General features: G+C 46.7%; 1 protein-coding gene across 7 annotated transcripts in view; it reads left to right on the forward strand.

Annotated features, from left to right (window-relative positions):
• ADAMTSL2 (ADAMTS like 2) overlaps positions 1 to 15,534 on the forward strand; it is a 178,887-nt gene that overhangs the window by 153,510 nt on the left and 9,843 nt on the right. For all 7 annotated transcript variants that reach the window (XM_087879686.1, XM_087879687.1, XM_087879692.1 and 4 more), the window contains one exon: positions 13,842 to 13,997. In XM_087879686.1, the coding sequence (XP_087735812.1) occupies positions 13,842 to 13,997 (156 nt within the window). The remainder of the gene's footprint in view (positions 1 to 13,841; positions 13,998 to 15,534) is intronic.

Genomic DNA, 15,534 nt, shown 5'->3' on the forward strand with positions numbered 1-15,534 from the left:
ATAGTGGGCAAAGCTTCGTTTTTCCAATATTTACCTATCAACAATCTTGCTGCTGTTATCATATACAATATCAATTTTGTTTCACCCAATGTAAAACCCTTAACTATACCCAATAAGAACAGTTGTGGAGAAAATTGAATTTTTTTCTTCAAAACATTCTGCATGACCCACCAAATTTTTATCCAAAAAGCCTTAACTTTCCTACAGGTCCACCAAACATGGTAATATGTAGCATCCAAACATTCACATCTCCAACATTTTGGCTGAACATTAGGGTACATACATGATAACTTTTTGGGGTCTAAGTGCCATCTATAAAACATTTTGTAGAAGTTTTCCCTCAAATTCTGCAACTGTGTAAATTTAACATTCTGAACCCAGATTTTTTCCCATGTTTCCAACATCACTGGTTCTTCAAAATTTTGAGCCCACTTAATCATACAATCTTTAACTAATTCGGTTTCTGAATCCCTTTCTAACAAAACATTATAAAGCCTTTTAATATGCATTGGACCTTTCTCTTTTATATGTCTAACCAATTCTTCCTCATGCAACATAATACCAGTTTTTTGATCCTCTTTCCATCTCAATTGCAATTGATTATATTGTAGCCAAGTTAAATTAATCCCTTCAGCCAACAGTGTCTGTAGTGTCTTCAGCTGCCATCTGCCCGCATCTGTAAAAAGAACCTCTTTATATAAACCCCCCCCGAGTGACATTATATTTGTATTCCACAAAGTATGACCAAGATCCAGCCATAGCGGTATTTTATAATCCCATTTGAGTCGGTGCTTCTTCCAAACTCTCATCAAAGAGTCTCTAAGTATATGGCTTTTAAATACTTTGTCGACTTTATCATCATAAAATAAGTAAGCATGCCATCCAAATTCAAGATCAAAACTTTCTGCGTTCAATATTCCAGTCTTTTTCCTTCCAAACCAATCACTTGTTAAAGTCAAAGCTGCTGCATCATAATATAACTGTAGGTTTGGTAATTTAAGACCTCCCCTTTCTGGAACATCTTGCATAATTTTCAATTTCACTCTGCTTTTTCTCGTTCCAGACAAACTTGTTCACTCCAGCTTGCCACACTTTCACTTGTTTATCACTTTTAAGCACCGGAATCATTTGAAACAGAAAAAGAAATCTTGGCAAAATGTTCATCTTAACTGCTGCTATTCTTCCAAGTAGAGACAGTTGCAGTTTTTTCCAAGTCTCTAAATCTTTCTGCACCTCTCGCCACAACACCTCGTAGTTATTTTGAAACAATTTCGTATTTGATTCTGCAACCTGGACTCCTAGATATTTTACCCTTGGTACAACCTCAAAACCTGCCCTCCTTTCAAGCTCGTGTTTACGATCTTGTGTCATATTTTTAACTATCATCTTAGTCTTTTTATGATTCAGTCTAAAACCTGAAACTTTACCATAGTCTTGTATAATGTCCTTCATCAGGATTATTGATTCCATTGGCTGTGTTAGGGTAACAACTAGATCGTCTGCAAATGCCTTTATTCTGTAATCATCTTGCCTTATCATTATACCTTTCAAGATATTAGAGTCCCGTATTGTATTTAGCAAGACTTCTAGTGTTAAGATAAATAAGAGTGGGGACAGCGGACATCCCTGTCTTGTTCCTTTTTCAATTTTAAACTCTGTTGTCAAGCTTCCGTTAATAATAATCTGTGCCTTTTGCTCTTGATAAATTGCTGAAATCGCCTGTACAAATTGATCCCCAAAATTCATCTTTTTTAAAGTCTTTAGTAGAAAATTCCAATCCACTCTATCAAAGGCCTTCTCTGCATCCAAGAAAACCAGCACTGCAGGGATCTGTTTATTCTTCTCAAGATATTCCAATAGATCTATTACTTGCCTTACATTGTCCTTCATGTATCTGCCCTCGATAAATCCCGCTTGATCATCATGAATCACCTTTTGAATTACTGGCATCAACCTGTTGGCTAATACTTTCGCATAAATTTTATAATCAGAATTCAGAAGAGATATTGGTCTATAATTCTCCGTTTTTTTAGGACCGGCTTGCTCTTTTGGTATCAAAGATATGTAAGCTGTTGTCCATGATGGGGGTATTTTGCCCCCTTGTTGGATATTGCAAAATAAATCTCTAAGTTGTTCCACCATTTCAGCTTGCAAAGTTTTATAATAGACTGCAGTCAAGCCATCCGTACCAGGAGCTTTAGCTGTTTTTAATTGTTTAATTGCTACTATTATCTCCTCCTCTGTTATGGGATAATTCATTCTTTCCTTTTGTTGATCAGTAATTTTTATAACTTTTTTATCATCTAGGTATTCTTCTATAAGTCCATTTTGCACATTCTCTTTAGCATATAATTTAGTATAATAATCCACAAAAGCTTCTTTAATTAATTTTTGTTGGAAAATTTCTTTCCCTCCAATATCAATACTATCAATAGTCCGTATACTCTGTTTTTTCCTCAATGTATAGGCCAACCATCTGCCCGGTTTATTAGCGTTACAAAATGTATTATGCTTCGCATATTGTAAATTTGTTGCAACTTGTTCCGCCATAAGCATTTGAAATTGATCTTTCAAAAGTTTTATAGCACCACGCATTCTTGAACATCTTTGAACATGATTGAACATCTTAAAGACTTATTTTGTAGCATACAACAAGGGGATAAAATACCCCCTTCATGGAAAGCAGCTTTTGTCTCATTGATACCGAAAGAGGAAGCAGGTTCTACAAAACCGGAAAATTTTAGACCAATATCTCTCCTGAATACAGATTATAAATTTTTGCAAAAGTATTAGCCAACAGATTAATGCCAGTTATCCAAGAGATGATTCATCATAATCAAGAAGGATTTATAAAAGGCAGATATATGAAGGATAATGTGAGGCAAATTATAGATTTATTGGAATATCTTGAGAAGAATAAACAGATCCCTGCAGTGCTGGTGTTTTTGGATGCGGAGAAGGCCTTTGATCGAGTGAATTGGAACTTTCTATTAAAGACTTTAAGAAAGATGGATTTTGGGGATCAATTCTCAGCTCCTTGTCCCGCACAGCACGGAGACAGCAATAAAACACAGCTGGACACATCAACTGGAGAGTGAATCCTGGTTTAATGCTTTTCATCAGTTACGGAACAACGCCAAGCTACAAACTTTCAAAGTTGGTGCTGTGAGCATCCGCCTCGCAGCGCTTTATATCCTAGTGCGCCACCCCTCTCTTGATGAATGTGTGGCTCAGCTGTGTTGGGGTGAGTTGCAGCGACGTTTCCGATTTTCTCATTCCGGGTTTCTCCGCGTCCTAAACGCAATCCCTCCACCGACGCCCCTCCACCATTTCCCGTGCCACTTATTTCCCGTGCCCCCTCTACGTTGTAGTTTTGTTGGGGATGTGTTACTCTTTCCAATCTGCCTTCCCGTCCCGGTCGTATGTCGGGCACGCCGGGCTCGACAGACGGCTCCCCTTTCACCAGGGTCCCCTCTGGAAAACAGAAAGCAGAAGAGTTAGCATCGGTTGAGGGTTTCCAGGGATAACGCTTATGGAACCGGCGTATTAACCGATCGGCTGCGGTATCCCTTGCAAGGACCCAGCTGGCTTCCTCAATTGGATATCCCTTCCATTGTACTAGGTATTTTAGTCTTCCCCTATGAAGTCGGGAATCTAATATATTTTCTATCTCATAGTGGTCACCACGAAGGGGTGGTGGTGGATCAGGCGTGGGTCTCACAGTGTCTACTGGTTTCAACAGGCTACTGTGGAATACTGGGTGAATTTTACCCAGAAGGGGCAGGAGTTTTAAAACCACGGTGACCGGGTTAATAATTTTGCTAATGGGGAAGGGGCCCAGATATTTGGGCCCTAGTTTGCAGTTAGGTACCCGAAGTTTAATGTATTTAGTGGAAAGGTACACTAGATCCCCCTCTCTAAGAGGGGGCCCGTTTCTTATCAGCTTGGGTTTTGTATTCGGCTGCAGCCTTGTCAAGTGCTGTTTTCACTTGGGGCCACAATGCTCGTATTTTATCTCCCCACTCACTAGGGGTTACCCCTGCTTGCACGGGTTTGAGCTCTGGAATAGCGACAAATTCTTGTCCCGTGACTATTTGAAACGGCGTGTAGCCTGTACTCCGGTGGACGGATTTATTATATGCCACTTCGGCGACTTGGTAATAATGCGGCCCAATCAGTTTGTTGATAAGACACATAGCTCCTAATGTAACGTTCCACCATTGCGTTGGCCCTCTCGGCTGCCCCGTTAGTACTAGGGTGGAAAGCTGAGCTAAGTCCCTGGGAGGAGCCTATTAATTTAAGAAAATTGCGCCAAAACCGGGCCGTAAACTGTACCCCCCTATCCGAAATGATTCTACAGGGTACCCCATGCAACCGATATACGTGTTGTACAAATAGCTTGGTTAGTTTTTGGGTGGACGGCAGACCGTGACAAGGTATGAAATGGGCTTGCTTGGAAAAAAGATCTATAACAGTCCAAATGACGTTACAACCCTGGCTTTGTGGCAGATCTACTATGAAGTCCATACCTATGTCTTCCCAGGGACTTGCTGGATTGGCTACAGTTTGTAACAGACCGAGCGGCTTTCCAGGCCTGGGTTTTGCTTTAGCGCATGTTACACATTTATTTACATACTCTTCTATGTCTCGTCACATATGAGGCCACCAAAATTGGCATCTCGCTAGATGTAAGGTTTTTAGAAATCCAAAATGTCCAGCCGCCTTGACATCATGGCATTGTCAGAGAGCCTCGCCTCGTAGGGACACAGGAACATATAATTTGTCATCCTTCCATGCGCACCCATCTCTGAGTACCACTAGTTGGGGATGTTCTGCTAACCAGCTATCTGTTAGTCCAGCCTCTCGAAGTTTGGCCCTCCACCCTTGTGGTGGTTCTGTTCAAACTCTATTGCCAGCTGCTATAGTGTTATTGGGTATCATCGCTTGTACGATGTCTTCTCTTTGGCTATGGTATTGTGGCATTCGAGATAACGCGTCTGCCAGAAAATTTTTTCCTGCGGGAACGTACTTTAATGCAAAGTTGAACCGTTGAAAATACTGGGCCCATCTCACTTGTTTAGGGGACAGTTTACGGGGAGTTTGTAACGAGATTAGGTTTCAATGATCTGTCCATACCTTGAAAGGGGACTTCGATCCTTCCAAAAGGTGTCTCCAGGTAAGGAGTGCCCATTGAACAGCGAAGGCCTCCTTTTCCCAGATAGCCCACCCCCGTTCAGCCGGTGTAAATTTCTTCGACGTGTATGCACATGGTTGTAATTGACCCTGCTCGTTCGGTTGTAGCAAAACAGCCTGGGGGCTCAATTACAGCCACGTCGCTGGCATCTGTTTGCACGATGAATGGCTTATCTTGGCTGGGGTGTTGCAGAATTGGTTCCTGAGCAAACAGGGTTTTCAACGTCTCGAAAGCTTTTTGGCATTCCAACGTCCACACGATGGGTTGATTTGGTTTTATGGGTGAGCCGCATCCTTTTGTCCGTAGTAGGTTGGTAAGAGATAGTGCTATATGAGCGAACGCCAGAATGAATTGGCGAACCCAAGGAAACTTTGTACTTGTTTCCTTGTTCTTGGTGGCTGCCACTCCATCACCGCCATTACCTTTTTCGGGTCCATCTGTAGAGTAGTCCATCCCTTTGAAATTCGGTAGCCCAAATAGTCCAGTTCGGTGCAGTGGAACTCACACTTAGATATTTTGACAAACAATTTAGCAGCCAACAGTTTTTTAAGCACTTGACGAACCAGTCGTATATGGTCCTCCATAGTGTCCATGTAGATAAGTATATCATCTAAGTATACTAATACTCCTCGGTAGAGGTATTCGTGCAGCACCTCATTTATGAGCTGCATGAAGACTGCCGGGGCGCCTTGTAACCCGAACGGCATGACTCTAAATTTATAGCTGCCAAGAGGACCATTAAAGGTCGTTTTCCACTCATCTCCCTCTTTAATACATATTCGATAGTACGCCTCCCTTAGATCTAATTTTGTAAAGATACGTCCAGTGGCCAGGGTGGCTAGCAGGTCTTTTATCAAGGGCAATTTATTTATTTATTTATTTATTTATTTATTTATTAAATTTCTATACCGCCCTTCTCCAATAGGACTCAGGGCGGTGCACAGCCAAGATAAAAACAAAGCATACAAAATTTAAGAACAGTATTAAAATAATTAAATATTTTGGCCGAAATTAAGATAACCCAATTTAAAATCAATTTAAAATTTAACTCAGGCCAGCCCAGCTTGTTGAAATAAATAGGTTTTCAGGGCCCGACGAAAAATCCGGAGGTCTGTTATTATACGTAACTCTGGGGGAAGGTTGTTCCAGAGGGTGGGCGCCATCACAGAGAAGGCTCTCCCCCTGGGGGTCGCCAGCCGACATTGTCTGGCGGACGGCACCCTGAGGAGGCCCACTCTGTGCGAGCGTACTGGCCGGTGGGAGGCTATTGGTGGCAGAAGGTGGTCTCGTAAATACCCCGGCCCTAAGCCATGGAGCGCTTTAAAGGTGGTCACCAACACCTTGAAGCGCACCCGGAAGACCACTGGGAGCCAGTGCAGCTCGCGCAGGAGAGGTGTCACATGGGAGCGCCTCGTCGCCCCCATAATCCCCCGCGCGGCCGCGTTCTGGACCAGCTGGAGCCTCCGGGTGCACCCCAGGGGGAGCCCCATGTAGAGAGCGTTGCAGTAGTCCAGGCGGGAAATGACTAGTGCCTGAGTGACTGTGCGTAGAGAGTCCCGATCTAGAAAGGGGCGCAGCTGGCGTATCAGGCGAACCTGATAAAAAGCCCCCCTGGCCACGGCCGTCAAATGATCTTCTAAAGACAGCCGTGCATCCAGGAGGACGCCCAAGTTGCGAGCCCTCTCCGTGGGGGCGAGTGATTCGCCCCCAATAGCCAGCGATGGCGTCAGCTGGCTATATCGGGACGCTGGAAGCCACAGCCACTCGGTCTTGGAGGGGTTGAGTCGGAGCCTGTTTCTCTCCATCCAGGCCCGCACGGCCTCCAGACACTGGGACATCACTTCAAGGGCATCGTTGGGGTGGCCTGGGGTGGAGATGTACAGCTGGGTGTCATCAGCGTACTGATGGAACTCCACCCCAAAGCCACGGATGATCTCACCCAGCGGCTTTACATAAATGTTGAACAGAAGGGGCGAGAGGACCGACCCTTGTGGCACCCCACAAGCAAGGTGCCTCGGGGTCGACCGCTGCCCCCCGTCAACACAGATTGCAACCGGTCAGAGAGGTAGGAGGAGAACCACCGCAGAACGGTGCCCCCCACCCCCAACCCCGCCAACCGGTGCAACATGATACCATGGTCGATGGTATCAAAAGCCGCTGAGAGGTCTAACAGGACCAGGATAGAGGAGCAACCCCTATCCCGAGCCCTCCAGAGATCATCCACCAACGCGACCAATGCCGTTTACCGGGGAAGCTGTTGCGCCACCACACTCTCAACAACCTTCGCAACAAAGCGAAGGTTGGAGACTGGACGATAGTTAGCCAAAACAGCCGGATCCAGAGAGGGCTTCTTGAGGAGGGGCCTCACAACCGCTTCTTTCAAAGCGGCCGGCAGGACCCCCTCACTCAAAGAAGCGTTAACAATCTTCTGGAGCCAGCCTCGTGTCACCTCCCGGGAAGCCAGTACCAACCAGGAGGGACATGGGTCCAATAAACATGTGGTCGCGTTCAGCCGTCCCAGGACCCTGTCCATGTCCTCAGGAGCCACAGGATCAAACTCCCCCCAGATAACACTCTCAAGACCTGCCTCAGTCATCCCGTCCGGACATACCCAGTCAGAGGCCAGTCCTTCCCGAATCTGAGCGATTTTGTCATACAGATACTGCACAAAGTCCTCGGCTCGGCCCTGCAAGGGGTCATCCCGTGCTTCCAGATGGAGGAGGGAGCGGGTCACCCTAAACAGGGCGGCCGGGCGATTATCTGATGACGCGATAAGAGCGGCAAAATAACTAGATTTCGCCGCTTTTATCGCCACTAGGTAGGTCTTAATATGAGACCTCACCAGTGTTCGGTCAGATTCGGAGCGACTGGTCCTCCAACTACTCTCCAGGCGTCTTTTCCGGCGCTTCATCTCCCTGAGCTCCTCGGAGAACCAATGGCTATACCGGCTCAACACTTACTGCGTTCAGGCCCCGGAAGTCAATGCAGAGGCATAGACCTCCATCTTTCTTCCCCCAGAACAAAACTGGGGCTGCCATGGGAGCTCGGCTGGGCGGTATAAATCCCCGGGCTAGATTACTATCAATATAGCGTCGTAACTCTTCTATTTCTCTGGGAGTCATGGCATACATGCAGGGCTTAGGTAATTTGGCCCCAGGAACTAACTCTATGGCACAATCGGTAGTCCGATGTGGGGGGAGGGTATCACACTGGTCTTCGCTAAAGACCTCAGCTAGGTCGGCATATATCTCAGGAATTCCGGGGCCCCCCGGGCTGTCTTCCTGGGGTGGGGTTTGAGGATGTACACCCTTGGTGTGATCCTTATCTTTCTCCCTGGCAGGTTCAGGTCCTAGTTCCAAACGTAGTTTTCTATATCCGTCCTCCCATCATATGGTGGGTTTCCACTTGTCCAACCAAGCTAACCCTAGTATAACAGGTTCTATTATACTGTCCACTACCACGAAACGGATATACTCCCAATGTTCCCCTATTTCAAGTTTTACAGGTTCCGTTATTCGTGTGGCCGGGGCGCCCCCAAGGACAGAGCCATCCATCTGTTCAAACTGGATGGGGGTTTTTAACAGTGCTAGTCGTAGCCCTAATTGTTTGGCTAGGGATGTCCACATCAAGCATCTGGTACACCCCGAATCTATTAAAGCCCCTCGACCTACCAGGGTGCTGGTGCGAGGATTTTGGAGATTGATTTGAATGATGAAAGGTCGGATGGGGGCACTTACCATGGGGTCCTGGTTGTCATCCTTATCGCTGTCTCCCAGCACCACCGGTAAGTCTCCAGGTCCAGGCACACTCCCCGCGTCACTCATCGGGCTATCCTTATCCATTATCGGGGTCTGTGAAGCCACTCGGGAACGTTCAGGAGTCACTCGCAATTTTCCTTTATTACTGGATCTATCTGGCGACCTCCGTATGGATGGTTGGGGCGGGGGAAATGGGCAGTCGGCTGCTCGGTGCTCCTCTTGGTTACACCGAAAACATCAGAAGGGCGCTCTTCGGGCGGAGCCCACAGGCCCAGGCGTCGAGGCGGGCCTCCCGGAATCCCGAGCCACAAGTGGTCTCTCCAGTGGTCTCCTTCCTTGGGTGCCCCCTGAGCTCCCTCTAAACCTGAATTCCTTTAGCCCCAGATCCAAGTCAATAGCCGCCTTAAACCATTCCGACAATCAAGGTGGCAGTCCGTGGTACACATAGGCCTGTCGGATCTCCCTATCTAGGCCAAGGTGAAATTGGTGGACCAGCATCCACTCCGGCCAAGCCCTCAATCTGCCTGCAATTGCATGGAACTCCTTTACGTACTCCCTGGCTGGCTGGCCTCTCTGATGTAAAGCCACCAATTCGCCCTCAGCTTGTTGCACCCGTGAATCGTCTTCAAAACAAACCTGAAGACCTTCTAGAAACAACCCTACATCTGTCAATTCTCGGGCGTGGTCACTATGAAGGTCCTCCACCCAGTCCGCTGCTTCTCCCTTCAAGGCTGTCGTGACTGCGACCACCATGGACCACTGGGTGGGGTAGAACTGTCCATATAAATCAAAATAACTGAGGACTTGACTCAAGAAAATAGCTACCCTGTCAGAACTGCCATCAAATGTCGCCTGTAGGGGAGGTGGACCCCACATCGGTTGAGGTTGCCAGGGTCCCTGTCCTGGAGCCCCTGCATATCCAGGGCCCACGGGGGCCTGGGGGGGTGGCTGGTTCATTCCCTGCTGTCCCAGGGGCCCCCGGCCCATATTGGTTGGTCGCCTATCGCCCTGGGTGGACAGCGTGGGTGGAGACCACCTCCCTCCCTGCTCGGCAGCTGTCCCTACCTCCACACACACCCCCGGCGTGGGAATGGGCCATCGGCTGTGCCTGTTCTGGATTTCGTGCTCTATCTCCGGAACTCTTTAACTTTAGTTTAGGGCTGGCCAAACGAAACCGGGTTGACCCAGATGCCTCAGACCCCTGCCAAGTGGTAGCTCGAGACTCCACCCCTTCGGCCCAGGACTGCCATGAGGGGGCATCTCTAAAGCTACTCCCCCCAAAATGGTCTCTTAAGACATCCAAAGTAGAAGAGCCGAGTCCCGTTGAGTAGCTCCCCTCGCCCCCCTCCTCGTCATCTACCCAGCGTCTCTCTCTCCAGCGCTGAAAAGGGTCACCCGATGAAGCAAAGGTAGAAACCTTACCCCCTGAGCCAGCTACTGCCGGGCTTCGCAACCAGTTCTCGGGGGGGGAGGTGCGTCAGTAAGCTTTGTCTTGGCTTCATCCGTTTCTCCCTCGTCCCCGCCGGGGTTTGGGGTCCATTCCTTCGACTGAGACTTCACCCCGGGTTGCAACTTGACCGGGGCCGCCGGCTGGACGGTCACCCCCTCTGCCAGCATCTCTGCCAATGTCTCCACCAACACCTTCGCTCCGGGGTCCGTTCCCTCCGCCATTCCAAATCTCCAAACACACCTCCAGGAAGAAACTAGAACGAAGGGAGCACCAACTTTCTCTCAGCTCCTTGTCCCGCACAGCACGGAGACAGCAATAAAACACAGCTGGACACATCAACTGGAGAGTGAATCCTGGTTTATTGCTTTTCATCAGTTACGGAACAACGCCAAGCTACAAACTTTCAAAGTTGGCGCTGCGAGCATCCGCCTCGCAGCGCTTTATATCCTAGTGCGCCACCCCTCTCTTGATGAATGTGTGGCTCAGCTGTGTTGGGGTGAGTTGCAGCGACGTTTCCAGTTTTCTCATTCCGGGTTTCTCTGCGTCCTAAACGCAATCCCTCCACCGACGCCCCTCCACCATTTCCCGTGCCGCTTATTTCCCGTGCCCCCTCTTACGTTGTAGTTTTGTTTGGGATGTGTTACTCTTTCCGATCTGCCTTCCCGTCCCGGTCGTATGTCGGGCACGCCGGGCTCGACATCAGTTTGTGCAGGCAGTTTCAGCAATTTATCAAGAGCAAACAGCACAAATTATCATTAATGGAAGCTTAACTACAAACTTCAGTATAGAAAAAGGCACAAGACAAGGGTGTCCGTTATCCCCGTTGTTGTTTATCTTAACTCTAGAAGTCTTGTTGAACACAATACGGTACTCAAGTACTTTGAATGGAATAGTTATAAGGCAAGAGGATTACAGAACAAGGGCATTTGCAGACGATCTGGTTGTTACCCTAACACAGCCGATGGAATCAATAATCCAGATGAAAGACATTATAGAAGAATATGGTATGGTATCAGGATTTAGACTGAATCAGAAAAAAACCAAGATGATAGTTAAAAATATGACAGAAGATCAAAAGAAGGAACTTGAAAGGAAGGCAGGTTTTGAAATAGTACCAAAGGTGAGATATCTAGGAGTCCAAGTTGCAGATTCAAATATAAAATTGTTTCAAAATAATTATGAGGTGTTGTGGCGAAAGGTACAAAAGGATATGGAAACCTGGAAAAAACTGCAGCTGTCTTTACTTGGAAGAATAGCAGCAGTTAAGATGAACGTTCTACCTAGATTTTTATTTTTGTTTCAAATGATTCTGGTGCTTAAAAGTGATGAACAGCTGATGGAATGGCAAAAAGGAGTGAATAAGTTTGTTTGGAATGAGAAAAAGCCGAGAGTTAAACTGAAAATTATGCAAGATGCTCGTGAAAGGGGTGGCCTTAAACTTCCAAACCTACGATTGTATTATGAAACAGCAGCGTTGACACAAGCAAGTGATTGGTTTGGAAGGACAAAGACTGGAATATTGAATATAGAAAGTTATGACCTTGAACTTGGTTGGCATGCATATTTATTTTACGAAAATAAAGTGGATAAAGTATTTAACAGGCATATACTCAGAAACTCCTTGATGAGAGTGGAAGAAGCACCAGTTCAAATGGGATTATAAAATACCGTTGTGGTTGGATCTTGGTCATATTATACGGAATATAAATATAAAGTCACTCGGGGGGTTTTTATACAAAGAAGTACTTTTTAATGATGGGGGCAGATGGCAACTAAAGACATTAAACACACTGTTGGAAGAAGGGATCAATTTAACTTGGTTACAGTATAATCAACTTCAATTGAGATGGAAAGAAGATCAAAAAACTGGTTTAATGTTGCATTAAAGAAGAAGAATTGGTAAGACAGATAAAAGAGAAAGGCCCAATGCATATCAAGAGGGTCTATAACATTTTGCTAGAAAGAGATTCAGAAAATGAATTGGTTAAAGATTGTATGATAAAATGGGTGCAAAACTTTGCAGAACCAGTTATGATGGAAACGTGGGAAAAAATATGGGTCCAGAATGTTAAATTTACGCAGTCACAGAATTTGAGGGAAAATTTTTACAAAATGTTTTATAGGTGGCATTTAGATCCTAAGAAATTGTCGTGCATGTATCCTAATGTTCAACCAAAATGTTGGAGATGTGATTGTTTAGATGCTACATATTATCATATATGGTGGACGTGCAAGAAAGAGAAGGCTTTTTGGATAAAAATTTGGTGGGTTATGCAAAATGTTCTGAAGAAAAAACTCCAATTCTCTCCTCAATTGTTTTTATTGGGTATAGTTAAGGACTTTTCACTGGGTGAAACAAAATTGATATTGTATATGGTGACAGCAGCTAGGTTACTGATTGGTCAATATTGGAAAAGGGATGTTATGCCTACTATTGAAGAATGGACTTTGAAGGTGGCCAGTTTTGCAGAAATGGCGAAGATATCAGCACACTTAAAAAACCGGACTCAAGAGACCTATGCATGTGAGTGGAAGAAATGGATAGATTATGTGCAGAATAAATATCAAACTAGGAAGTACCAGATTGCTTTTAGCTGAATGTGGTGTAGAAATGTATAGTACACAGGGGGTAGAATAGATGGGCGGTAAAGTATGATACAATATGATTTGGATTGGATTTCATCTTGGGGAAGTCATGGGGGGAGGGGAGGGTTAGGGAGGGTTAGGGAGGGAAAGGGGGGGGATGGGAAAATTTGTATTTGTAAAACTTTTTCAATAAAAAAAAAAATTAAAAAAAATACAGGCGGCCAAACAACCTTTTGCTCTGGTGTGCTGGCCATGGCTCACAGGATGCCTCTAAGTGGGTCCACCTGGGTTGAGGATTTCCCAGAGTCCTAAATTTACTGTAGGAAGGGCTAACGCTAGAGTTAGTGAGCGGTTTGGTGGTCTAGAGGTGGAGCTCTCGCCTCACAATCAGAAGGTTGTGAGTTTGATCCTAGATAGAGGCAGATATTTCTCTCTCTGGGCACATTGAGAATATATCTGCTGAACAAAACTTCGCATTGGCGACCGGAAGGGCATCCGGCCATTAAAACACTCTGCTAGCTCCATTCGGTTGCCCAGATTCCAGCCCGCAAGGGATTATGGGGACATTAAAAGATGATGATGAGGGCTAACACTAACCAGCAGATCCCTCTGGCTGTTGCGTTCAGCCCTTCTCTCCTGTCCTTTGTGGAAGGAACATTCGATGCACTTCCTTCACTCAGGAACAGAGGCCATTACCCAAATTGCACAAATTGATCCTGAGGTTCGATTTCTGGGGGACTTGCTGCTTTTTTATGCTTCTCCTTAGGGACAGAGGGTCAAGCCTCTCCGGCCTCCTATCCACCATGAATCCAGGGGCTGCCAAAGCTGACTCTCCCTATCCTTCCCCCTGCAGTGCACAGCCAGGTGTGGTGAGAGAAGTATGGTGAGCCGAGACATCCGCTGTTCTGAAGAAGAGAGGCTGTGCGATGCCAGCACCAAGCCAGCAGCTGATAAGAACTGTACCGGGCCGCCCTGCGACCGGCAGTGGACAGTCTCTGACTGGGGACCGGTAAGTCTTTTGGGCAGAGGAGGAACTTGCTGACCAGGAGAGAGGGAGGCTGGGGTATTTGCAGGAGCTGCAAGGGGGAGCCTGGTGTGGGTCACAAGACATGGAACGGGCCTGCCTTCCGGATCAGAGCAGGGGTGCCGTTTAATCTAATATCCAGTTTGCAGCCCAAATAATCTAATACCCGATTTGCTTGTGGTTTCTTCCACAAAATAAGATCACCTGAATTTTGGCTCTGGGGCCAGGCAGTCTCTGTGCATCAAAATAACTTTGAGGGCTTCAAACATCCTGATTTTGAATTTTTTATAGCATCCCTTTTGAAACATTAGTGTTCCTTCCCGCAGGAAGGCAGATTCCTAGCCGGGGGGGGGGGGTGTTTGCCAGTAAAGCCAAGAAGGCAGCTAATGGAAGGGGAGGGGGGCAGCTCTCCTTCCCAGTCCCTGATCAAGCAGTTATTCTTGAGGATGCCTCTCTGGATTTTCGCCCCAAGGGGTGAACTGGATGGCCTTAAGGGTTCCTTCCAGCACTAGCATTTTAAGACTCATCCCTGCCACTTCAATGTGTTACATGCAGCTGCCTGGGTAGCACTTCTCTTAGCTCAGGGGTCCCCAACCTTTGGGCTGGGGTATCTATGGCATGACAATTTTTTTCCCCGAAACCAGTTCCTGATGTCAGAAATGTTTGAGACTGCTGTCCTAGCTGTCAAAAGAATTGATGAGTCTCATCCTTTCTGTGTCTCCAAGTAGCTTTGTTCTTCCATCCCATTTGCCATTTTTGTTCTGTGTGTGTACACACAGAGGGAGGGAGGGAGGGAGGGAGGGAGGGAGGGAGGGAGGGAGGGAGAGAGAGAGAGAGAGAGAGAGAGAGAGAGAGAGAGAGAGAGAGAGAGAGAGAGAGAGAGAAATATGGGGAAAGTTACAAAAGTGTAAAATCACCTTGTTCAGTGGCCAAAGGACCTTGAGTTGTTCCTTTTGCCTGATAAGCTGCAGACCCTGTCAAGAGGCTAATCAGGGAGCCCACTTTGTCCCAAACCATGTGGAAATCCTCTAGCCATAGGTTCATGTACAGCTGGCATTGCCCAAAGAAAACAGGAAATTGGGCCAATGTCCCATCAAAGTTATTGAGCACCGCCATCGGGCATTTGCAGCAAGGCCAGATGGGGCCGGCAGCCTGCAACTGGGCATGTTGTGAGAAAAGGAGCATCACCTGCTGAGCTAAATGAGCATGTTCTGCCACAGTAACTGGGAGGGGTGGAGATGTTAGGCCAGGAACAAAGTGTTATGACCCAGGTGGTCAAGGTAAAGCATACATATTTCAGCCAAAGGCCCTTCAACAACCCATGCTACCCTGCAGGCAGCCACTCTCAGACTCCATAACACAGCCCCAGTAGTACAAAAGAAAGCCCCACAGAATAGGAGCATGCTCACAGGGCAAAGTCCAGGTTTTCAAGTCCAATCCACCAGGCAGAGTCCAGGCATAAGACAAAGGCAGTCCTCAGGACAAGAAACGGGTCTCAGAAAAGAAGCAGTTCCAAAGCCCC

This window comes from Pantherophis guttatus, chromosome 16, assembly GCF_059756535.1.
Source record: "Pantherophis guttatus breed Tessera chromosome 16, ASM5975653v1, whole genome shotgun sequence".
Lineage (NCBI taxonomy): Eukaryota > Metazoa > Chordata > Lepidosauria > Squamata > Colubridae > Pantherophis > Pantherophis guttatus.